Below are 25,962 nucleotides of genomic sequence, written 5' to 3' on the forward strand. Positions count from 1 at the left end.
TTATTCTATAATCCACAAAACCAGAACCAAACCCATTGCCATCAAGTCGATTCCAACTCCTAGCGACCATATAAAATAAATAAATAAATAAACCCATAGCTGTCGAGTTGATTCTGATTCATAGCAACCATATAGGACAGAGTAAAACTGCTCCACAGAGTTTCCAAGAAGTACCTGGTAGATTTGAGCTGCCGAGCTTTTGGTTAGCAGTCCTAGCACTTAACCACTGAGCGCCAGGGCTTCTATAACCCAGAAGTGGAGGTATAACAGAGACTATTTTTTTTATATCTACATGGGTTTTGCACCTGGAATATATATCCCCATATAAAGACAGGTAATCCCCACCATGATCGATTAGATTTTCCTTGTTAATCATGTGTTCAATACCTGTCAAGTGTGTTGTTTCAGTCTGTACCACCCGTGGCACAAGGGCTTTTATAGGACTCTGTTTTAAAGTAAGGCATATTAAATGTTTCCCACATTTCGTGCATTTGAACTTTCAAGTTTTTAAATGAAATTAACATATTTATTAAAATTTTGTAAATGTCATGATGTAATTGTCATTACATAAATGAAAAAAGAAAGTTTAGTAATCATTCATATACCTATCACTTAAATTTTCTAACTTATTTTTATTTTTCTTCATATATCCATATGCATAAAAATCAATAAATGAATAAAACAACACCCATTGCCATCAAGTGGATTCCAACTCATAGAGACACTATAGGACAGGATAGAAGTGCCCCACATGTTTTGTAAGGAGAGGCTGGTAGATTCAAAAAGCCAATTTTTTGGCTATCAGCCAAGCTCTTAACCACTGCTCCACCAGGAACCCCATCTATGTACATGTATATGTGTGTGTGTAAGTATTGTGTATATGTGCATGTATGTGTATCTGTACATTTGCATCTACATGTGCATGTACATCTAGACCTACATCTTTATCTGTGTCTGTTTCTACCTCTGTATCAGGGTTTCTCATCTTCCGCCTTAGTGATATTTTAGACTGGAAATTTTTTCATTGTGGGGAGTTACTCTGTATTTTTTTTTTTAGTAACATCCCAGGCTTCCATTAGATACCAGTAGTGCCCTTCTCCTAGTTGTGACATCCAAAATGTCTCAGGCATTCACGAGTGTTCTTTGGGAAGCAAATTTTCCCTAACTGATAACAAAATAGATTTTTCTCTCTTTCTCTCTTTCCCTCTGTGCTTTTCTCAGTCTTCATGTACCTATGTTTTATTTGTGGGAGGTGGGTTTAATTTCAAATAACTATATTGGGTAATTTGGATTTATCTTAGTCATTTAGCATATTACCTTAGTATGCTGAAAACCTACCAGATGATGCTACATAAAACTTGTTCACTATGCTGATGTCTCTATCCACAACAGGTTTCCTGACAGACCTAGATGGGCAAACACAATCTAACAGCGCTTAATGAATTTGTTCTGTTGGGAATCACAGACCACCCAGAGCTGCAGGCTCCGTTGTTCGGGCTATTCCTCATCATCTACATGATCTCAGTGGTGGGCAACTTGGGCATCATCATCCTCACCATGATGGACTCCAGGCTACAAACTCCCATGTACTTTTTTCTCAGACACCTGGCTATCACTGATCTTGGTTACTCAACAACTGTGGGACCAAAAATGCTGGCAAATTTTGTTGTGGATGAAAATACAATCTCCTATTACTTTTGTGCTACACAACTAGCATTCTTTATTTTGTTCATAAATGTTGAACTTTTCATTTTGTCAGCAATGTCCTACGACCGCTATGTGGCCATCTGTAACCCTCTGCTCTACATAGTCACCGTGTCACGAAGGGTGTGTTCAGTGCTGGTGGCAATCCTCTATCTTTATTGTGCATTTGTTTCTCTTCTTATCACCATAAAGATTTTTAGTTTATCCTTCTGTGGCTACAATGTCATCAGGCATTTCTACTGTGACCCGAACCCTTTGTTATCTTTGCTCTGCTCAAACACACATGAAATTCAATTGATCATTCCCATCTTAGCATCTATTGATGTGATTACATCCCTTTTCATAGTGCTTATTTCCTACCTGCTTGTTTTTGTAGCCATTTTCAGGATGAACTCAGCTGTGGGCAGGCACAAGGCCTTCTCCACCTGTGGATCCCACCTGACAGCAGTGATAGTGTTCTATGGGACTTTAATCTTTATGTACATGCAGCCCAAGTCCAGTCATTCCTTTGATGGTGATAAAGTAGCTTCCATATTTTATACCCTGGTTATCCCCATGTTGAATCCCTTGATTTGTAGCTTGAGGAACAAAGACGTAAAATATGCCCTACATAAGACACGGAAAAAAATATGGAGCATCTTTTCTACAGTTTGATGTGTCATACGGTTCCTATAAATTACATGATGGGCTTCAGACCTTGTCTGTTTGCCTCCATAGGGTATAGCATGCACAAATATATTCCACATATATTTATAAATATCTTATGTGCCAGTCACTCTTCTAAATGCATTGATCAACAAAAGAGTAAAAACCTTTGCCTTCCTTGAACTGAAGGGATGGACCACAAATATAACAATTAAGTAAATTTTATAGTAAAGAAGAATGTGCTGGGGCCCTGGTGGCACAGTGATTAATGTGCTTGGCTGCTAACTGAAAGGTCAGTGGTTCAAACCCACCAGCCAATACCTGGGAGAAATATGTGGCAGTTGGTATCCATAGATTTACAGCCTTGGAAACCCTATGGGGCAATTCTAATCTGTCCTATAGAGTCACTATGAGTCAGGATCTCCTGAACAACAGTGCATCTGGGTTTTTTGAGAATGTGATAAAAAATAAAATCCTTTGCCATTGAGTTGATTCTGACTGATAGCGACCCTATAAGACAGAGTAGAACTGGTCCATAGATTTTCCAAGGAGTGGCTGGTGGACTTGGACTGCTGACCTTTTGGTTAGCAGCTAAGCTCTAACCCAATGAACCACAATGGCTCCAGGAGAGTATGTTGGGAACCATGAAATCAGGCAAGGAGTATGGATATGCTGAGTGGGAGTGGGAAAAAGTACCAGGTACAAAACTGGAGTTAGAGTGTCTCTGCTTTTCCCAACTATTAAAATAAAGTTTACAGTGTCAGTATTTGTGTTTGTGTATGTGTGTATCATAGTTTCTGTGGGGATATTAGATTCTGCCAGGTTTTAATGATTCTCAGTGTATTGTGATGATTTGAGTTACTCAGTGATGTCAATTTGCTCAAATGTCTCTATTCCAGACTTTAGGGTTACGTTCTTTTCTTATTAAGGCCTTTACTTTCCCATGTTAATCTGTTAACTTAGCTTACTCTTCAGCACTTCAAAGATTCGGCTCCACATCTGACTTTATTTTAATCAGTGCATTTTTGCTGAGATAAGTACACACACCAATTAAGAAACGTTTCTTGAGGTCACCTATATTTGTTCCCAGGTTTGGAATCCTTTCCCCACTTGTCGTTCTTATTTAATAATTTCCTTTTATTGTTTCAAAAATTGTTATCTTTTATTATGTGTATGAAAAGCTCTTAAAAAACATTTGTTCGATTATTTCTTTGTGTATTTCCTTGAGTAACAGGATATGCTATGATGAGTTAAATTTGTTGCCTGTCTTTCATTGTTTTGGCTTTCCTAACATTTGCTCAGTATTTATCATGCACTATATTTCCATTAACTTTTTTTCCCTACTTGTGAGAGGCAAAATGTGATAATCCTATTATTTGCACCAAGATGTATTTCTAGTTGGTGTGAGGTATGTTATGTGGCAAGGATGCAGTTTTCTTGCCTTATGGACATAGTTGCTCCATGTTATTCCTCAAGTTTTACCAGGTATTTTTCTTTATTATTATTTTTTCTTTGTAAAATTTCTAGGAGTTTACTGAAGCTACGAGAGTCTAAATTGTTGTCATGGCTCACTATCATGAAATAAAATCCCTCATGTAGCCAATGAAATTCAAATAAAAATAGTCCATTGGGATATAAGAGAAGGTGCATGTTATATTGTCATATGAGCATCAATATTTTTGAAAGGTTGAAGCAGCTAGAAGGAGAAGATGACAATGATAAGACAGAGTTCCCCAGGCTGGGGAAAATTCTACTGCCTGGAGCAGCTTGCTTGGCACCCCTCCCCCCCCACCCCCTTAGCTTTACATTAGAATTCTGGTTTCTTTTCTTGATATTTCCCATAGCTTTACATTAAAATCTTGGTTTCCCTCTTTTCAATTGCTGCCCAAACTAGAGACAATTGGCAGATCTGGTTTAGATGCCATATTAACATGCAGAGTAACTTTTTAAGCATCATACATAGTAAATTCCCCATCTCTGGGTGGAGTTTAACCACCATATTCTAAAGACACTTTACACGAAGTTTATTTAAACCACATTGCACCGAAGTAGTTTGATTAATAATGTTGCTTTTGTAACTTGTAAGAGCTTCCTACTTACAAAACCCTTAAAAGTAACCTTTTGCCTCACTCTCACTGAGCAGTCTTGGCAACATCAGCCCCAACAGTTTCTTCCCTTGAACAATGAAATAAAGTTGTCTTTCTATTCTCCCACTTGAGTCTCTGGTTTATTGGATGAGACAAGTCAGTCCAAGTGGAACCAGGGATTTCCACAGCAACAATGAGCACAACCAGGCAATAATACCTTATACTTGTTGACTGGTTGTGTCATTGCCATTCTTCAATGTTTAGTTAATTTAGTTTTCACAACAGCTCTGTGAGGCAGATTCTATTAATATTTATGTAATTCAGATGAAAAAATGAAGGTACAAAGGGGGTAAATAAATTACCCAAGTTCAACTCACAAAGATTAAATAAATAAATAGTCCAAGTTCCCAGTAGTCTTAAGCATTAGAATCAAGTTCCAGGCATGGTCTAGCTCCAGGTTCCAGGTTCCAGGTTCATAGCAGCTAGCCTAAAATATTTCTTTATGCAAAGTTTCTGCTTTAATGATGTCATCCCTGAGATGACAGAGAATATCCGATTAAAAGAAGAGAAATAGCAGTGGGGTTCATAAAATAGTGAATACCTAGGACAATGTCTGGAAGATAAAATAAGTTCAACACAGACAATGAATTAATATATTGACACAGCAATCTAATTGATTCATTTGAATGCATTATTTGTTCAAACTAATGGAAAACCATCACAATGTGGATGCAGGACATAGTCTGGGCAGGCTTATAATAAATGTTCAGAGGGGGATATAAGGAATTATCGTAATGTATTAAGATACAGGAGCCTTGGTGACACAGTGGTTAGAGCTCAGGTGCTAAATAAAGGTCAGCAGTTCAAACTCACCAGCACCCCTTTTGAAACCCTAGGGGACAGTTCTAGTCTGTCCTGTGCAGGTAGGAGTTGGAATTGACTGCGTGGCATACGTTTAGTTTTTTGGTTTAGAAAGGAAGATGTTAAAAATCAATAAACAAGGAAGTTCCCATTTTAAGAAATGATTTTTGGACTTTTGCCTTGAGAAGTTCAGCCACTTTTTAAAAACAAAGATACTATTGATGTTACTTCTTTAAAAAAGGAGGTCCGTGAGAAGATTTATTCCCCATCATCTTCTTCTTCCTGGACTTTGTTGCTGTGTGAACTTCAACTTTGGGGGAAATTAATTTAAGAACAATGGATTACCAAATATATTAACTTTGATTTTGCTGAGCTACCGAACCAATGAGAGACTTCAGGCCCCATTACTGGACACTTTTTTTTCTTTTTCTTTTCCGGTTCCTTTTTTAAACTAAATTAAAACCTACTATTTGAGTGATTCATTTATTTATTGAGTGTTTCATTACATGTTGGGAAAAAGAATTTCTAGATGATACAATGAAGAGAGATAGAAGCACTACATGCAATTGTGAAGGTTGGGCACCGTGGAGTTCCATGTATAATTTGTCATTTATATACTCTAAGACTTGAAAGAACCATCCTTAAATGTGCAACATATTGGGTATTGCCATGATTAATGTAAACTTCCAAGAGCTTCCCACCACAGTAATCATACCTACCAAAAGGAAAACACACAACTCATTGATACCCATCAACTCAAAGAAAATATATTTGTTTAATCCACTCAAACAATTTTTCATTGAAGGAGCTCCTGAAAATAAGAGAAACAGAGAAAGAGGGAGAGACAGTGAATGATAAGAAAATACTAAGGAGCTTGATATACACATAAATATTATTACAGTTATAATAAGAAATAATCTATGATTCATTAAAATATTTAATAATTCCCAATAATCTTAATGCTTGTTGTTTTACAGTGCCAGGAGTTGATACTGATCACAGAAACCCCATGAAAAACAGAACAAATGTGGGCCTGGTTCTGCTCTACCTCACAATCATTGCTATGTTTGAGCCCATTGTTGCAGACACTGTGTCAATCCATCTCACTGAGCTTCTTTCTATTTTTAACTGACCCTCTACTATACCAACCATGATGTCCTTCTCCCAGGACTGAACCCACACACCAAGTGTTAAATAGTACCTGCATATGATTTCTCTTTTAGAAAAAGTTACCCCCAAGCAGATGGGGCTGAGGGAATTGACAAATTGGAACTACATATATTGCTGGATTCCCTAGAGAAAGATAAACTGGTGGAGAGGTGAACACAAATGTTGAGGTAGGGAAGCCTCAGAAGTCAAGTTACAGGAAGAGTGATATTTTAATTTCCAGTATATGTGAATGGCATATTCTAGAACTGTGAAGGGCATGCCCTTTACTACAACATGAAATGTTTCTTCCAGTTTCCATTGTGTCATATTCTAGCAGAAGTTTTTCTTAAAATTATAGCCAGTCTTACCTATATACAATGGCAACTAACAACGATAACAAACCTGTATAGTCTCCTTGATGAGAAGAATAAAAATATTTAGTATGCAATTACATTAGTTAAATACCACCAAACATGCACAATACATGAAATAACAGTGAAGTACAAGATCAGATGTACCTGTCTATTTACATAATTATTAGCTCAAAATATTAGTTTACTACTTGGACCAACAGAAATTAGTCATCCCTAGAGTAGGCAAAATAAATATTCAACATTTATTCTGTCACAGAAAATGTTTTCATTTTTAAAACTCACTTTTTCATGGAACTTACCTATGGACATCACAACCCATTGATTCTATGGAATTTGTGAACTTATATACAATAATTGATACAGAAATAAAATATAAGAACTTTTTACAAGGCTTTATTTTCTAAAAAAAAATCATTAAATTTTCATGATCTTTCTAACCATAGAGACATTTAATACTTACCTGCTCAGGTAAGCATGGGTTCTACATCTTTTAAAGTGCTTCATACATGGATATAGCTTTTATTTCACATCTAGAAAGTCAGACAAATTGACTTTATTTCTTGTTACTTTTATTTTTTAAATCCTTTTTTTGAGATATAAATAACACAGCATAAAATTTTCTCATGTGTCTTGAATTTTTTTCTTCCATTCTTTCAGCTTGAGAAATGTCGAACATGTCATTCCTTTTTAGTTTGTAACTCTAGGTCTTAGCACATTTCATTATAATACTTTAAATTATCTTCTTGAGCCTCCCTTTGAAATCTTCTGTTCACCTCTTTGACTGTATTATTTCTTTTGTTTGCTTTAGCTACTGTACCTTCAAGAACAAATGTCAGAGTATCTTCTGACATGCATTTGGTTTTGTCTTTCTTGTCTTTCAACGATCTTTTGATTTCTTCAGGTGTGATGTATTTGATGACATCTAAACTTGACTAATCTGCAGCCATTAGTGTTCAATGTGTCAAATCAATTCTTGGGTTGATCTCTAAATTTTTGGTAGGATATATTTAAGGTCATATTTTGTTTTTCGTGGACTTGCTCTAGATCTCTTCAGCTTCAACTTGTACTTGCATATGAGCAATTGACTGTCAGTTCTGTGGTTGGCCCCTGATTTGTTCTAACTGATGATATTGAGCCTCTCCTCCATTGCGAAAATAGATTTGATGCCTTGAACACTAATTACCAAAGTCCAAACGAGTTGTGGAATGACACCAAGGACATCATAAATAAAGCAAGGGGTCACTAAAAAGACAGGAGAGAAAGAAAAGATGAAAATGCATGTCAGTTGAGACTCTGAGACTTCCTCTTGAAAGTCAAACAGCTAAAGTGAAAGGAATAAATGATGAAGCAAAAGAGCTGACCAGAAGACTTCCAAGGGCAACTAAGAAGACAAAATAAATTATTATTATGACAAGTGCAAAAACCTGAGCTAGAAGTACAAAAGGGAAGGACACGCTCAGCATTTCTCAAGCTGAAAGAAGTGAAGAAGAAATACAAGCCTTGAGTTGCAATACTGAAGGATTCTACAGGGAAAATATTAAATGACTAGAAAGCATCAAAAGAAGATGAAAGGAACACACAGAGTCAGCATACCAAAAGATCTGGCCGATGTTCAACTATTTTGGGAGGTAACACATAATCAGGAGCCAAAGGCACTGAAGGAATAAGTCCAAGCTGCACTGCAGGCACAGGCAAAAAACAAGGCTCTGGGAATTGAAAAAATACCAATGGAGATATTTCAACAAATGGATGCAGCACTGGAGGTGCTCACTCTTCTAGTCCAAGAAGTTTGAAAAACAGTTACCTGGCAAGCCAATTGGAAAAAAAAAAAAGAGAGAGAGATCCTTATTTATGCCTATTCCTAAGAAACGTGATCCAACCAAAAGCAGATATTATCGCACGATATCATTAATATCACATGCAAGTAAAAGTTTGCTAAAGATAATTCAAAAACAGCCACAGCAGGGTATCAACAGGGAACTGCCAGAAATTCTAGTCAGGTTTAGAAGAGGATGCGGAACCAGGGATATTGCTGATGTCAGATGGATCCTGGCTGAAAACAGAGAATACCAGAAAAATGTTTACCTGGGTTTTATTGACTACGCTAGAGCATTTGACTGTGTGGAGTATACCAAAATATGGATAACACTGTGGAGAACAGGAATTCTAGAGCACCTAATTGTGCTCATGAGGAATCTATGCATGGACCAAGAGGCAGTAGTTCGAACAGAACAATGGAATACTGCATGGTTTAAAATCAGGAAAGGTGTGTCAGGGTTATATCCCTTCACCATATCTATTCAATCTGTATGCTGAACAAATAATTCAAGAAGCTGAACTGTATGAAAAAGAACAGGGCAACAGGATTAGAGAAAGAGTCATTAACAACCTGCAATATGTAGATGACAAAACCTTGCTTGCTGAAAGTGAGGAGGCCTTGAAGCACTTACTGATGAAGGTCAAAGACCACAGCCTTCAGTATAGATTACATCTCAACATAAAGAAAACAAAAATCCTCACAACTGGGCCAATAAACAAAATCATGATAAATGGAGAAAAGACTAAAATTATTAAGGATTTAACTTTACTTGGATCCACAATTAACAGCCATGGAAAGAGCAGTCAAGAAATCAAAAGATGCATTGTGCTGGGCAAATTGGCTGCAAAGACCTTGTAAAAGTGTTGAAAAGCAAGGATGTCACCTTGAGGATTAAGGTCTATTTGATGCAAGTCATCTTGTTTTCAATTGCCTCATAAGCATGGGAAAGCTGGACAATGAATAAGGGAGATCAAAGAATTGATGCCTTTGCATTGTAGTTTTGAAAAAAAATATTGACTATATCATGGACTGCCAAAAGAACGAACAAATCTGTCTTGGAAGAAGTATAACCAGAATGCTCTTCCAAAGCAAGGATGGAGACACTATGTCTCACATACTTTGGACTTGTTATCAGAAGCATTCAGTCCCTGGAGAAGATATCATGCTTGGTAAAGTACGGGGTCAATGGAAAAGAGCAAGACCCTCATGAGATGTATTGACACAGTGGCTGCACCAATGGGCTCAGTATAATAACAATTGTAAGGATGGCTCAGGACAGGGCAGTTTTTTGCTCTGTGGTACACAGGGTTGCTATGAGTCAAACCAAGTCGAAGGCACAAAACAACAACAAGAAGAAAGTAGGGGGTCAGCAAATAAAATGAAGACCATCAACAAGATGGACTGACACAGTGGCTCCAAGGATGGGCTCAAGCATAACAACGATTGTGAGAATAGTACAGGCCCAGGCAGTGTTTCATTTTGTTGTACATAGGGCCACTGTAAATTGGAACCGACTCCGTGGGCACCTCACCACAGCTAACAGCAATATTAACATGGAAATTCCTCAGACTAATAGAGGGCCCTCATGGTCAACCTACAGCTACCATCACACATGGTATGAAACATTGAATAAATTCTCAGGAAGATCAGGAACACAATATGTAAATCTACCCTTCCCAAATCTCTATCAGATGTTTTAGTGGATGTTCTAGAAAACAGGATAAGGCAATAAAAAATGAATAAATAGGAAACATTCAGATTGGAAAGGGGGACGTAAAATTCTTTTTATTGATTAAAAAAATAATAAATAAATAGAAGCATTCAGATTGGAAAGGAAGAGGTAAAATTCTTTTTATTGATAGATGGCATGGTTTTTTATGTATAAAATTTAATAGAGCCTACAATAGAGTTATAGTATTAAAAAGTTAACTTAGCATTTCTTTTTGAATTTGGTTTCAGGTTAGTGGTGAATTAAAAAAAAAAAAAAAAGCCTGTCTGAATTTAAAGTGAGTTTACCTTTGCTATATCGATACATTTGGGGATTTCATAGATATAACACTGGTAATAGATTGAATTGTGTTCCCCCAAAATATGTTTCAACTTGGCTAGGCCAGGATTCCCAGTATAGGTTTCTTGTCCAACATTTTTTAATCTGATGTGATTATTCCATGTGTTTTAAATCTTAGCCTCTCTGATGTTAATGAGGCAGGATTAGAAGCAGTTATGTTAATGAGAAAGGACTCATTCTACAGGATTAGAATGTATTTGGAGTGAATCTCTTTGAGATAGAAGAGTGAAAGGAGAAGAAATGAGTAGGATCTCATGCCACCAAGAAAGAATCACCAGTAATGGAGCACTTCCTTTGGGCCTGGGGTCCAGGAGCTGAGAAGTTCCTAGATCAGGAGAAAGTTGATGACAAGGACCTTCCCCCAGAGCCAACAGAGAAAGAAAACCTTCCCCTGGATCTGGCACCCTGAATTTGAATTTCTAGCTTTCTAAAGTGTGAGATGACTCAGAATCTACTCTACGCCAAAGTGTAAATAATGAGAGAATAAACTTCTGTTTCTTAAAGGAATCTACTTGTGATATTTCTGCTACACCAGCACAGACATCTAAGACACATGTGCAAAGCAAATTGCAGAAAAAGTTTGACCACAGCAAATGTTAAAACTTCTGCTTCTCAAAAGACACTTGTATAAAAACAAGTCATATTTTGGGAGAAAACATTTTCCAATAATATATCTAATAAATGAGTAGTTTCCGTAACATGCACAAAGTTCACCAAACTGAAAAAAAGAAAAAAAAGGAAAGAAACAGTCTACAAAAAAAGGTCAAAAAAATAAACAATAATTTATCCAAAGAAAATATGCAGCTGGCAAATAAGCATATAAAAAAGCTCAACATCATTCTTAATTAAGGAACTTAAGTGAAAAAATTAATGAGTGACCTCTTTACAGCTATTAAAATATCAGGTAGTTGGAGAAACCAGAACATTCATAAACTGCTAGTGGAAAATGAAAAGGGTATAAATACTTGAAAAAAATAATTTGTTTTAAAGATTAGGTCTCAGAAGGCTAACCACAGGTTTGCCATGAAATTTAGCAATTCTATTCATGTATATCTAACCAGAGACATGATAGTATTGTTTCCTTATAAAGACATGTGTACAAATTTTGATAGCAAATTATCTGTAATAACCAAAAACTAGAATCAAACCAACAGTTCATCTACTTGATAATGAATAGATAAATTGTGGTCTATCCAAGAAAATGAATACCACTCAACAATAAAATCTACTGAATTACCATTACATGCAAATACATTGATGAAAAGTACAAATCAATAAATTGGACTTCGTCAAAATTAAAACTACTCACACTTAGACGTTTATCCCCGAGAAATGAAAGCTAGGGCCATACAAGAACACTTACACAAATTAGTAGACATGTGGTAACTTTGGTGAAGTGTAAGACAGTATACAATACTGGGGATGTTCTCGCCATTTGACCTGGGCAAAGTCATAGAAGCTCCACAGACATCCATATGCCCTGAGAGACTGAACTACTATGCTGAGGGCAGGAAACCATGATCTCAGGGGACATCCAGCTCAATTGGTGTAACAGTCTATAAAAAGAATGTTCTACATTCAACTGTGGTGAGTAGAGACTAGGGTCTTAAAAGCATTTGTGGTCGTCTAAGATACTTTTACTGAATCCATCCTGACTGGAGCAAAAGGAGAATGAAGAAGACCAAAGACACAAAGAAAAGATTAGTCCAAGGGACTAATGGACCACAGTTAATACAAACTCCACCAGACTGAGCTGAGAAATACTAGAAAGTGCCCGGTTCATACCACCAACTACTCTGACAGGCATCACAGTAGAGGGTCTCAGAGAGAGTGGGAGAAAAATGTAGAACGAAATTCAAATTCACACACACAAAAATACCAGGCTTGCTGGTCTGACAGAGACTGGGGAAACCCCCTGAGTATGGCCCCTGGACACCCTTTTAACTTAGCACTGAAGTCAATACAGAGGTTTGTTGTTTAGCCAAAGATTCAACAGGTCTCCAAGGCCAGAATTGCCCACTTGAGGGAATTAATTCATAGCTCAATCATGTATTTGAGACTAATAGGCACACTGGCCCAAAAGCAAGGACAAGAAGGCAGGAAGGGATGGGAAAACTGGACGAATGGAAACAGAGAACCTAGGGTAAAGAAAGGAAAAGTGTTGACACTTCACAGTATTATCTGTCATCCAAAGTCACAAAACAATTTGAGTATTCACCATTTAATAAGAAACTAATTTGTTCTGTAAACTTTCACCTGAATCACAATTAAACAAAGAAAGAAAAAAAAAATGTTCACAGAAACATTATTTCTAAAAGGTAAAAACTGGTAAAAACCCAAAATGTCCTTCTACGGGTAAATTGTTTAGCAAATTGTAATAAATCCACACATGAGATAATACTAAGCAGTAAAAGAAACAAATTATCTATGCATACAACAGCAAGGAGAAACCTCAACAGAGTCATGTAAAGTGAAAGAAGTCCATCTCAAAAGGTTGTTATCTGCCATTGAGTTGACCACAACTTATGGTGACCTTATGGGAAACGGACCAAAACATTGCCCGGCCCTTTGCTATCTTCACAATCCTTGGTGTGTTTGAGTCCATTGTTGTAGCCACTATGTTAATCCATCTCATGGAGGGCTTCCCTCATTCCAATTGGTTCTCTGTTTCACCAATTTTGATGTCTGATTTCAGAAACTGGTCTTTCCTGATGACATGCACAAAGCAAGAATGTCAGACAATGCTCTGCTGGAGACAACAAAATACCTATCAGTAAAGAATTTTTATTTTATTTGGTGCCTTCAAGCCAATTGAGACTTATAGTGACTTATAAGACAGAGTTGCAATGCCCCAAAAGTTGCCTAGGCTGTATTCTTTACGGGTGTAGATGGTCAGGTCTTTTCTTCCCATAATGGCTTATGGGATTAAACTGCCAACTTTCATTTAGTAAAAAAAAAAATATATATATATATAAAACAAGGAAAAAAAAAGCATAAATGAATACATTATGAATATTTAAAATGGCAAAATGCCCCAATAAGATATACCATGATAGATGTATATTCATAATAAAACATTACACATAAAATATCACACTTTACAAGGTGTGAAAGTTAAGGTTGTGTGTCAACTTGGCTGGACCATGATTCTTAGTAATACAACAGTCCTATGATGTTATCATCATCTCCATGATGGGAACTACTGTGAATAGCCAGTCTGTTGATGTGTGTGGCCTGCATGGAATATAAGTAGACATTCTAGCAAGGTTTGTTGGGTTTTTGTCACTTTGTGTCGTGCAGCAGACTCTTGTTCCTCTGACCTCTGGTTCTTGGGAATTGACTGAGCAGCTTGCCTGTAGTCTTGCCTGTCGATCTTGGGATTCTTCAATCTTCAGCTGCTGAGCAAGACCCCTGCTGTCTGACCTGCAGATGTTGGGTCAGCCAGCCCCTGCAGCTGCATAAATCAGGAGAAGCCTCTAACCTGATTCATGGACTTGTGACTCCCAGCCTATACAGCCATTCCCTTGGTATTAAAAAAAAAAAAAAAAAATTTTTTTTTTTTTTTTTTATATATGCCTTTTTAAGCTTACTGGTTTTGCTTCTCTAGAGAACTCAGCCCGAGACACAAGGGTATATTGACATGGTAGAGTATATGTGAAGCACAGCCAGATATGTATGAAGGTGAAAAAGATGTTTTGGGATAAAAATTTTACAGAATGGAAAAACATAAAATGTTGAAATGTAATAAAGGAAAATAAAACAAACAAATAAAATCCTAAGCAGGCTGATGATCGTGATTGACCATGAAATGAGAAGCAAGGGTAACATTTCTGTTTCTGAGGTCAAAAACAAAACCAACCAACAAACAAAAAAAAACACAATAGTGGTAACAGCAACAATTACAAGAGCAAACTATGAAGTGATACCTCACACACGCACAATGCATTACTTTTGTTCCATTTAAGTCTTTTAAATAATGCAATAAGAAAGCGTTTAAGCTCACCTTCATTCTGTCGTCCATTTAAAGGGGGTATTGATAGTTCTGTTTTATAGATCCCAGAAAAACCAGTGCCTTGGAGATACAGTATTTTAATCCAGATCCCTGTGTGGTAAAAATGGAAAGTTACTAAAGAGTAAAAGGTAAGTCTGTATGAAAAAGATAAATTCAGACATGTATACATACAATATGATTGAAAATTTGCTTACTGATGAATAAAACTTGTCCTGGATGATTAACAAACAACTCATAGATATTTTAAGCTTTCAAATGGTTCAGGAATAATCAACTAATTGCTTGTCATCTCCACAGGGAGCATTTCCATGGGTGAAAAAAAAATCCATAAAGTCACCTCACTCTGCCATGTTAATCACATGGGGGAGTGAAGACGGAGACTTCGTTACAAGTAAAAAGATAGACTGTTTCTATGTTTTAGCAATGTCTAGAATGTTTCAGTGACACTTGCGAGGTCCCACTGCTATTCAATGACAAATTCATTGCAAAATATTAGTATTTCTGAGTCAGTTCTGTATGTATTCTACATTTCAATAGTGCCTGAGACTAGAATCTCTCTACATTTTTCCGTCATTTTATTTTAAATACTCACACTTTGTTTCAGAGGCTAAATGCTCATAAGCATCTATGAAATATTATCATTAAATGGCTAAATAATACTTTACATTATATAAATAATTATATGAATAAAAAAGAAACAAAGAGGAAAAAAAAAAGTCCTGGAGTCAATTTTGCCTCACAATTACCCCCAGTGTATCAGAGAATAGTGCTCCATAGGTTTTGCAACAGTTGTGACATTTCAGAAGTAGATCTTCCTTTCTCCCAAGGCATCTCCGAGTGGACTTGATCCGCAAACTTTCAGTTTATGGCTGAGTGCTTAAGTGTTTGCTCAACTCAGGTGGTCCACATATGGGAATAATAGAGCTCAAATATGAAAGTAAAGGAAGCATATGCAGTGTTAAAAATTACCATAGCAGAATTATGAAGCTGCAGGTATTCAGTCTCCGATGTTGATGTCCTTCAAAATCCTTAGTTATATAGTGGCTCTAGGCTCTTCTATGTCCCTCTCAAATGTAATTTAATATTTAATGTATATTTAAATATTTAAATAACTGTGCAAATGTGCATTTTTGCTAATCTCTTGATGAGGAAACGAATACATTTCCATCTCACATCTTTTGTTGAGATATGAAAAGCAATTTTTAGAGTTTAGGAAACCTCTAAGTAGCCAGTTTGATGATGGTAGTATATACCATATTCTTCAATTTCCAGTGGAATCTACCAGAAGATACAATTTTCTCAAAGAATATAGTTTTATATAATGAGAATTAGATACTCAACAAAGATAGTAAGCTATGGAAAATAACTTCGTGCTCTCCATGGAACTCCAGAGCTATTGAGAGGAAGTCCTCTTACCTTCCCTTACCTTATAGGAAAAGCAATACTTACCAATATAAGGACTTTTTTCACTTCAGCCTTTCGTCATTGTAACTAAACAAGATTTATATTGGTTTTATTGCATTAACTGAAGAGAGCTGATTTCCTAATTGTATTATCTACTGATACTCAATTCAGTTATTCTTAAAAAAAAAAAAAAAGAAAGAAAACATTTTATTGTGTTTTAGGTGAAAGTTTACATAGCAAATGAATTTTCCAATCAAAGATTCTTACACAACGTGTGCCAGCACTCTCCTAATTTCCTCCCCGGCTTCCCTGTTTGCATTTGTCGGGCTTCCCTGTACCTCCCCACCTTCTTGCCCTTTTGGTCTCCTATACTTGATTGTCCTAAGTGGCACCTCCTTCACAGATGTTGTCTTTTAATTTAACAGCCCTGTCTGTTATTGAGCTGAAAGCGGGCCTCCAGGAGCGTCTATAGCTTCATGTTAGAATCTATCTTAAGGCAATAGTCTCAGGGGTTTCTCCAGCCTCTTTCAAACCCCTATATCTGGTCTTTTGTTGTTGTTGTTGTTCAAACTGAATTTTTTTCTATATTTTTGCCCATCCTGCCCCAAGCCTTCTATTGTAATTCTGGTCAGAGGGGTAAGTAGTGGCAGCCAGGTACCATTTAGTTGTCTGTTGTCAGGTTAGAGAAGGTTGCGATTCAAGTGGCCCATTAGTTCTTTGGACTAATTGCTTCCTTAAGTCTTCAGTTTTCTTCATTCTCCTTTGTCTAGTCCGGAAAAGACCAATAGTTGCTTTCTGACATAGGCATGCTGTTGGTGTAGATCAAAACTTTTTCGGTAATGTTTTATATGAGATAGTATATTTCCCATTTTATTACTTAATATGATACTGTTGTATTTTTCTATTTGCTTGATTATTCTGGAATTAGAGGCTGCTGGTACTGCTATTTTCATGTAAGTTGTACCATTTCAAACCATTCATTCTTCTACCTTAAACTGCCATCCTCATCTTTCTCTGGCATTTTTTTTTTTTTAATCTGTGGTTTATTAGGAACATGTATATGCATTTTAATTTAAATATACTTATGTTTATGTGCATTATGTACTGTATAATAGTTTAGAGTAGAGGATTTCATTAACCGGATGGAATTTTTTAATGGAAGTTCATTTTAAAATCAGTGACAGTGACTTCACTTTCTCTCAATTTCCTGCCAGTATTGTAAATTTTTTCGTGAGAAAATATATTTAATTTGCTAGAAATGACTTTTTATATGTTAGTTTTAATGAAAGGACTCCTAGATTAAGACATATTTTAAGTAAATTTATATTAAAACACACTTACTACCTTTAAGGTGATCCTGACCCATCAGTGACCCCAAAGGCTTTCCAAGGCTGTAAGTCTCTATGGAAGCAGACTGCCACATCTTTCTACTGCAGAGCAGCTCGTGGTTTCCAACTGCCAACTTTTAGGATAGCAGTCAATTAACATATATTAAAATGTTTTAAGTGAGGTAGAAGATATATGATCCAGAAGACTGGCACACTGATGGCCCAATTTTAGTCAGAGAGTTCAGGGTGGGGGAAGGAAGGGCTGGGTCAGTTACATGGATAACACACTACTCAACCTACTCATCTTCATAGCCTGGCATAGAAGCTAGGTCACACTACAAGGATTTACATATGCATATGTAAAGAAAACTCCTTTCAGACAACTTACTGTCATCATTTTAAAAACAGCAAGGACACTATATATTTCATATTGAGAGTTATGTCCTGATACCTTAAACACATTGAAACATGTAATCCTCATTTAGTTTTCAACAATCCTGAAAGGAAGTGGTCATTTTACAGGTGTGGATAAAGAGATTAAGATATCTTACTCTATAAGCCACAGGAGGAGGGTATAACAGAGGCTGTATCTGCATGTGTCTACCACCTTGGAGATTCCCCTGTATAAAGATGAAAAATCCCCACCAGGATCTATTAGATTTTCCCTGGCAAGACATGTGTTTGATTCTTGTCAAGTATGTTGTTTCAGTCTGCACCATCTGTGGCACAAGGGCTTTTATTGGACTATGTTTTGAAATGAGGCATATTAAATGGTTCCACACATTCTGGGAATTTGCAGTTTAAAATTTTTACAATCAACATATGTATTATAATTTTGTAAATGCCATTATGTGATTGTCATTAAAGACATAACAAAGAGAAAGTTTAGTAACCATTCATATACCTAACACCTAACATTTTTAATATTTTTTAAATTTTTGCTTCATATATTTATCTGTATATTAAAAAAAAAAAAAACCAGCCCATTGCCATCAATTCGATTCTGACTCATAGAGACCCTTTAAAACAGAGGAGAACTTCCCCTTCGGGTCTCTAAGGAGCGGCTGGTAGATCCAAACAGCTGACTTTTTGGTTAGCAGCCAAGCCCTTAACCACTGCTCTGCCAGGGATCCCATCTATGTGTGTGTATGTGTGTACGTGTATGTGTATGAATGTGAGCGTGTGCATGAGCGGGTGTGCATATACGTGTACATATACACCTACATGTACACACATGCCTATGAGAACATGTACACATACATGTACACCTGTACCTACACCTGTACCTTTATCTGGGCCTACATGCACATCTGCATTTACATCTGCATCTATATCTATATCAGGGTTTCTGATCCCCTCCCAGGGACAGTTTGGACTGGAAATTTCCTTATTGTTGGGAGTTACCCTGTATATAATAAAATATTTAACAACATCCCAGGCTTCCATTAGGTACAAGTAGTGCCCTTCTCCTAGTTGTGACATCCAAAATGTCTCAGACATTGACAACTGTTCTTTGGGGAGCAAATTCTCCCCGACTGATAACAAGGTAGATTTCCCTTTCTCTCCCCATGGTTCTCTCTCTCTCTCTCTTCATGGACTTATGCTTTATTGGTGGGAGGTGGGTTTACTTTCAAATATCTCTACTGGAAAGTTTGGATTTATCTTATTCATTTAGCGTATTGCCTTTGTATACTAAAAAGCCACCAGAGGATACTACATAAACCCTATTGACGATGCTGATGTCTCTATCCACAATAGGTTTCCTGATAGACCTAGATGGACAAACACAATCTAACAGTGCTGAATGAGTTCATTCTGACGGGAATCACAGACCGCCCTGAGCTGCAGGCTCCATTGTTCGGGCTGTTCCTCATCATCTACATGGTCTCAGTGGTGGGCAACTTGGGCATCATCATCCTCACCAACACAGACTCCAAGCTACAAACTCCCATGTACTTTTTTCTCAGACACCTGGCTATCACTGATCTTGGTTATTCAACAACTGTGGGACCCAAAATCTCGGTAAATTTTGTTGTGGATGAAAATACAATCTCCTATTCTTTTTGTGCTATACAGTTAGCTCTCTTTCTCTTGTTCATCATTAGTGAATTATTCATTCTGTCAGCAATGTCTTATGATCGCTATGTGGCCATCTGTCACCCTCTGCTCTACACAGTCATCATGTCACAAAAGGTTTGTCGGGTGTTGGTGGCAATCGTCTATCTTTATAGTGCATTTATTTCTCTTCTTATCACCATAAAGATTTTTAATTTATTCTTCTGTGGCTTCAATGTCATCAGTCTTTTCTACCGTGACTGTCTCCCCTTAGTATCTTTGCTCCGCTCAAACACACATGAAATTGAATTGATCATTCTCATCGCAGCATCTATTGATTCAATTCCATCCCTTCTAATAGTTCTTGTTTCTTATCTGCTTGTTTTTGTAGCCATTCTCAGGATAAACTCAGCTGAGGACAGGCACAAGGCCTTCTCCACCTGTGGATCCCACCTGACCGTGGTGGTCTTGTTCTATGGGACTTTAATCTTTACATACGTGCATCCTGAGTCCAGTCATTCCTATGAAAATGATAAAGTGGTTTCCATATTTTACACCCTGGTTATTCCAATGTTGAATCCCTTGATATATAGCTTGAGGAGCAAAGATATAAAACATGCCATTCATAGAACATGGAATAAAATAAGGAATATCTTTTCTACCACTTAACACATCATATGGTTCTTATAAATTATATCGTGGCCTTCAAACCTTGTCCGTGTGTCTCTATAGGGTATAGTGAGCAAAAATACATTCCACTCATATTAATAAATTTACTTCTATGTGCCAGTCACTCTTCTAAATGCACTGATGAACAAAAGAGGAAACTAAAGAGTAAAAACGTTTGTCTTCCTTGTAGGAAAGAGATGGTTCACAAGCTTAATAACTACGTAAATGTTATAATGCAGAATAACATGTTGGCACCCTGGTGGTGCAGTGGCTAAACTACTCTGCTGCTAACTGAAAGATCGCCGGTTCAAACCCACTAGCCACCCCATGGGAGAAAGGTGCAGCAGTCATCTTCCTCAAAGATTTACAGCTTTGGAATCACTATGCATAGTTCTACTTTGTCTTATAGGGTTGCTGGGAGTTGGAATCTACTCAACAGCAGTGCATTTGGTTTTTTTTTTTTTTTTTTTGAGAATGTGCTAGAAAACAAAACCTTTTGTCATTGAGTCAATTAGAGTCATAGAAAATTTAATGGACAGGGTAGAACTGTTCCATAGGTTTTCCAAGAAGTAGCTGATGGATTTGAAATGCTGACCTTTTGGTTAGCAGCCAAGTTCGTAACCAGTGCACCATCAGACCTCCAGGAGAATGTGCTGGGAACCATGAAGTCAGGGAAGGAGAGTGGATATGCTGAGTGGAAGTGGGAAAAGGCACTAGTTACAAAAGTGGAGCTACAATGACTCTCGTGTTTTTTCTTCTATTAAAATAAGCTTTGCAGGGTCAGTTCTTTCATTTGTGTATGTGTGTTTGTGTAAGCACTTGCCTTCTGTTTCAGTTCATAGTTTCTGAAGGGAGTATTAGATTTGGGCCAGGTTGCAAGGAGTTGCAGGGTAGTGTGATGATTTGAAGTACTCATTTATCTAAATTTGCTCAAATGTCCCCATTCTGAACTTTGGAGTTCCATTCTTTTCTTATTAATGCATTTAATTTCACGTATCAGTCTGTTAACTCAACATGCCTTGCAATTTAGCAATCTACGAGTTCAGCTGTCTATCTGACTTTGTTATAATCAACCCATTTTGCCTAGATCTGAGGGTGGGGAAGGAATTCCAAACCTGGGAGCAACTCTGGATAACCTCAAGAAGTTTATCTTAATGATTGTATATTCTGATCTATGCACCAATTAAGATAAATTTCTTGATGTCATCCAGAATTGCTCCCAGGTTTGGAATTCCTTCCTCACTAGTTGTTCTTATTTAATAATTATCTTTTGTTTGTTTTTGTTTCATGGGTTGTTATCTTTTCTTATCTATATGAAAAACTTTTTAAAATATTCATTCAATTATTTTTTGTGTAGTTCCTTGGGTAAAAGGATATTCTGTTTCATAGGTTTGACTTCCCTAAACTTTGGTCAATATTTATTATGCTGTATATTTTCATTGACTTTTGTTCACCCTACTTATGAGAAGCAAAATGAGGTAATCCCATATTTTATACTGTGCTATATTTTTTTTTATATATCTAATTAAAGTAAGGTCTGTTATGTGGCAAGGATGCAGCTGTCTTGCCTTATGCACATAGCTGTTCCAGGCTGCTTCTTAAAATTTTTCATGTATTTTTTTTCCAACATTTCTAGAGTTTTATTGAAGCACCTAGAATCTAAATTATTTTCGTCATTCAAGATCGTGAAAGAAGATCCCCTGAATACCAATGAAATTTCAATAAAATAGTTCATTGGAATACAAGAAAAAGACGCATGTTAGATTGTTATGTGAGCATAAATATTTTTGAAAGTTTGAAGCATTTAGAAGGTGAAGATGGTCATGATAAGACAGAGCTCCCCAGGCTGGGGAAGATTCCACTTCCTTGAGCAGCTTGCTTGACACACCCCTAGCTTTACATTAGTATCCAGGTTCCTTTGCTTGGCTGCTGCAAAGCTTCACATTAAAATCATGGTTCCCCTCTCCTTAACTGTTTCTCAAAACTAGAGGAAATTGGCAAAAACAAGTTTAGACAACATGTTGACATTCAGGACAACCTTTCTGTCCTCATATATCGTAATACTGTGGCTCTGGCTGTAGTTTAACCACCATATTCTGAAGATGTGATGCAGGAAGTTACATGTAAACCTTATAGCAGCTGTGCAATGTGGATAATAATGTTGCTGAAGTAACTTGCATGAGAGTCCAATTGTAAACCCCTTATAAGTAATGTTTCCCCTCGGCCTGTCTGAGTAGTCTTGGCAGAAGCAGCCCCAACTGTTTCCCATCCTTGCACAGAGAAATAAAGACACCTTTCTATTCTCCCACTCTTCCACTTTGGTCTATGGTTTATTTGCTGAGATGAGCTGCGCCGAGCAGAGCCTGAAGTTTCCAGCCGGCAACATTTCTGGTGAGCCAGCCAGTAGTCATCTTCCCGGTTCCAGAGGCGGATAGGACAAAAGACCACCCCAACATCTGGTGGCACCAGGAGATTTCTCCTAGAGACCTTCCAGTAGCCCTGGTAAATGATTCGTCTGGGACCCAACAATGACTTCTTGGGATATGCGAAATGCACCGGGATTATATGGTAAGTGTCTACATAAAACCTTAGAAGAGGCCCGAGAAGGAGGAGGAATTAACCATTAAGGGCAATAAAGGCTCTAGATATTTGAAGTTATTTGGTAAATAAGAGGATAATTCCTAGGTAAGGCCTTTAGATTCCCAAGAAGGGGCAGGAATTGACCCTTGAAAGTGTAAAAGGCTCTAGGTATCAGTTATTAGGTTGGTAAAACTTACTAGGTTGTGTGAATGTGTAATGTGCGTGTAGGAAGCATTTAGATGGTTCTCAGACACAGACTCTGAGAGTCTTGAAAATGCTCACATCCTGAATATGATTTTTATTAGACAAAGCACCCAGGATATACAGAGAAAACTCCAAAAAGTTGAGGAAGATGTTGAGATGGGAATCTTATGTTTTTGATCTTGCGTACCAAGTATATTCCTTATCAGGATCAGGAAGAGGCAAACAGAAAAATCACCGATCAGAAGCGACAGGTTGCATTCCGGGACACCACCTTGTTGGGAAATGACTGGTTTCCTGGCAGCTCAAGAAGAGGAGGGACCCTGAAGAGTTAGGGAGTTGGGAGGCCCTGAACCCCATTAAGCCGAGACCAGACCGCCTAGTACAAAGAGAGTGGGCATTGGAAGAGAGAAGCCGTAAGTTCTTACCCAGAGGAAAGAAAGAACATGGGGTGCCCAGTGGCCCATGATGCCAATGTGTAAAGCCTCTAATTGAGGAGGACTGTGAGAAAGTCTCCCACCTGAGCCACTGGTTCTAATGAAGGTGTGTGTGTTGGGGGGGGGAAGAACTGTACAGTTTCCAGTGGATATCAGAGCAGCCCACTCTGTCCTGAGCCTGAAAAAGACAGCCTGACAAAACAAACTGTGTCAGTCTGGGAGTTTCAGGTAAGGGGAGAACCATCCCTTCCTCCAGCCTATAACCTGCTCTATACAAGGAAAGTCATTAACACATTCTTTTCTCTGTATGCCTGACTGTCCCATCCTCTTGCTGAGAAGAAACTTGTGCAAACCGCAAACACAAATTTCTTTTGATAAAGAGATCATGCAGATGCAGGTACCATCAAAGAATGGACAGTGAGTGCAGATGGCCCCTACCACACAGTCACCCATCAATTACAGCATGGAAGGACACTGCCAGGGATCAGCAGGGCCAGACATCAAGCATGAAGTGGTCCTGTGGTTATGGGTATGGGCCACAATGTGCCAGCACATGCCAAAAATGTGAAAGAACCAAAAATTTCCAGTTTATTGGATATTGCCATGATTACCATAAACATCCAAGAGCTTCCCGCCAAAGTAATCATGCAGATCAAAAGGATCAATACACAATTCAGGAATATCCATCAACCCAAAGGGGGAAAAAAAATTGCCTAATCTACCTATATCGGTTTTCATTGAAGGGGCTCCTGAAAATAAGACAGACAGAGAAAAAGAGAGAGAGTGTTAAGAAATAGTGAGGAGCTTGAGTATACAAGTTAAATATTATTGAAATTAGAATAAGACCTAACCTGTGATTCATTAAAATATTTAATAATTCCCAATAATCTTAACACTTGTTTTTGTGAGGTGTCATCGGGTGGGTTCTAATCACAGAAATCCCATGAACAATAGAAGACAAGAGTGCCTGGTCTTGCACCACCTCATAATCTTTGCTATGTTTGAGCCCATTGTGGCAGACACTGTGTCAATCCATCTCATTGAGGGACTTCCTATTTTTCCCGACTCTTGATGTCCTCCTCCAGGGATTGGTCCCTCCAACCATGTGTCAAATAGTACCTGCATATAATTTCTCTATTAGAGAAAGTTACCACCAAGCAGAGGGAGCTGAGGGAATTGACAAATTTCTAATACCTACATTGCTGGATTCCCTAGAGAAAGAGTAAACCAGTGGAGAGCTGAATGGAACTGTTTTGAGGTAAGGAAGACTCAGAAGTCAAGGGACAGGAGAAGTGATACTCGAGTTCCCAGCATATGTGACTGACACTTTCCTAGAACTGGGAGGGGCATGCCCTTCACTACAACATGTGGTGTTTCTCCCAATTTCCACAGTGTCATATTCTAGCAGAAGTTCACCTTGTATTCATACCCAGTCTTACCTATATACAACAGCACCTAACAACACTAACAAACCTGTATAGTCTCCTTGATGAGAAGAATAAAAGTATTTAGTATGATAAATTACTTAAAACTCAGCAAACGTGCAATATATGAAATAAAAGCAAAGTATAAGATCAGCTATTTCTCTATTTACATACTTCTTAGCCTAAAATGCTAGTTTATTACTTGAAGCAATAGAAATTAGGCCATCCTAGATTATGTAGGGAAAATAAAAATTGGACACACTCTCTCATAGAAAATGCTGGTATTTTTAAAATCATTCTTTCATTGAACTTTCCTTCGTCTGTCTTAACCAATTCATTGTATGGAAATTTTGAACTTATTTCAAAATGACTGACACAGAAACCTAAGGTTTTTTTCAAGGTTTTATTTTTTACAAAGTCAGTAAATTTTCATGATTTTGTTAGTGATAAAAACATTTAATATCTGCTAGAGTAAATATGGATTTTGTGTCTTTTAAAGTGCTTTATACGTAGATATATCTCTTATTTCATATCTAGAAAGTCAGGTAAATTGGCTTTTTTTCTTGTTACTTTTATTTATTAAAACCTTTATTAAGATGTGAATAAAATACCATATTATTCACTCACATGTCTTGAATTTTTTCTTCAGTTCTTTCAGCTCAAAAAATGTCGAGCGAATTCTTCCCTTTTGTTTTTTTAACTCCAGATCTTTGCCCATTTCATTATAACACTTTACTTTGTCTTCTCGAGCTGCCCTTTGGAAATCTTCAGTTCAGTTTTTAACTTCATTATTTTTTCCCTTCTCGTTAGCTACTCTATGTTCAAGAACAAGTTTCAGAGTCTCTTCTGATACCCATTTTGGTTTTCTCTTTCTTTCCTTTTTAATGACCTTTTGCATTCCTCATCTATGATGCTTGACGTCATTCCAAACTTATCTAATCTTTGGTCATTAGTCTTCAGTGTGTGAAATTTATCCTTGAGATGATCTCTAAACTCAGGTGGAATATACTCAAGGTTGTATTGTGGCTCTCTTGGACTTGCTCTAAGTTTTTTCAGCTTCAATTCGTACTTGCGTATGAGTGATCAATGGTCTGTTCTGCTGTTGGTCCCTGGCTTGGTTCTGACTGATGATATTGTTTCAACAC

At 37.3% G+C, this 25,962-nt stretch overlaps 1 protein-coding gene across 1 annotated transcript; it reads left to right on the forward strand.

The window, feature by feature from the left end:
• Positions 1-1,410: 1,410 nt before the first annotated feature.
• Positions 1,411-2,358, forward strand: LOC126080520 (olfactory receptor 8K3-like). The gene has a single exon (XM_049891722.1). It carries the CDS (start codon positions 1,411-1,413, stop codon positions 2,356-2,358), a length of 948 nt encoding a protein of 315 aa, XP_049747679.1.
• The last annotated feature ends 23,604 nt before the right edge of the window (positions 2,359-25,962 follow it).

Source organism: Elephas maximus, chromosome 7 (genome assembly GCF_024166365.1).
Source record: "Elephas maximus indicus isolate mEleMax1 chromosome 7, mEleMax1 primary haplotype, whole genome shotgun sequence".
Classification (NCBI taxonomy): domain Eukaryota; kingdom Metazoa; phylum Chordata; class Mammalia; order Proboscidea; family Elephantidae; genus Elephas; species Elephas maximus.

Bases quoted from the DNA above. Each gene is read 5' to 3' on its own strand.
- LOC126080520 (XM_049891722.1), top strand. From the start codon at position 1,411: ATGGGCAAACACAATCTAACAGCGCTTAATGAATTTGTTCTGTTGGGA.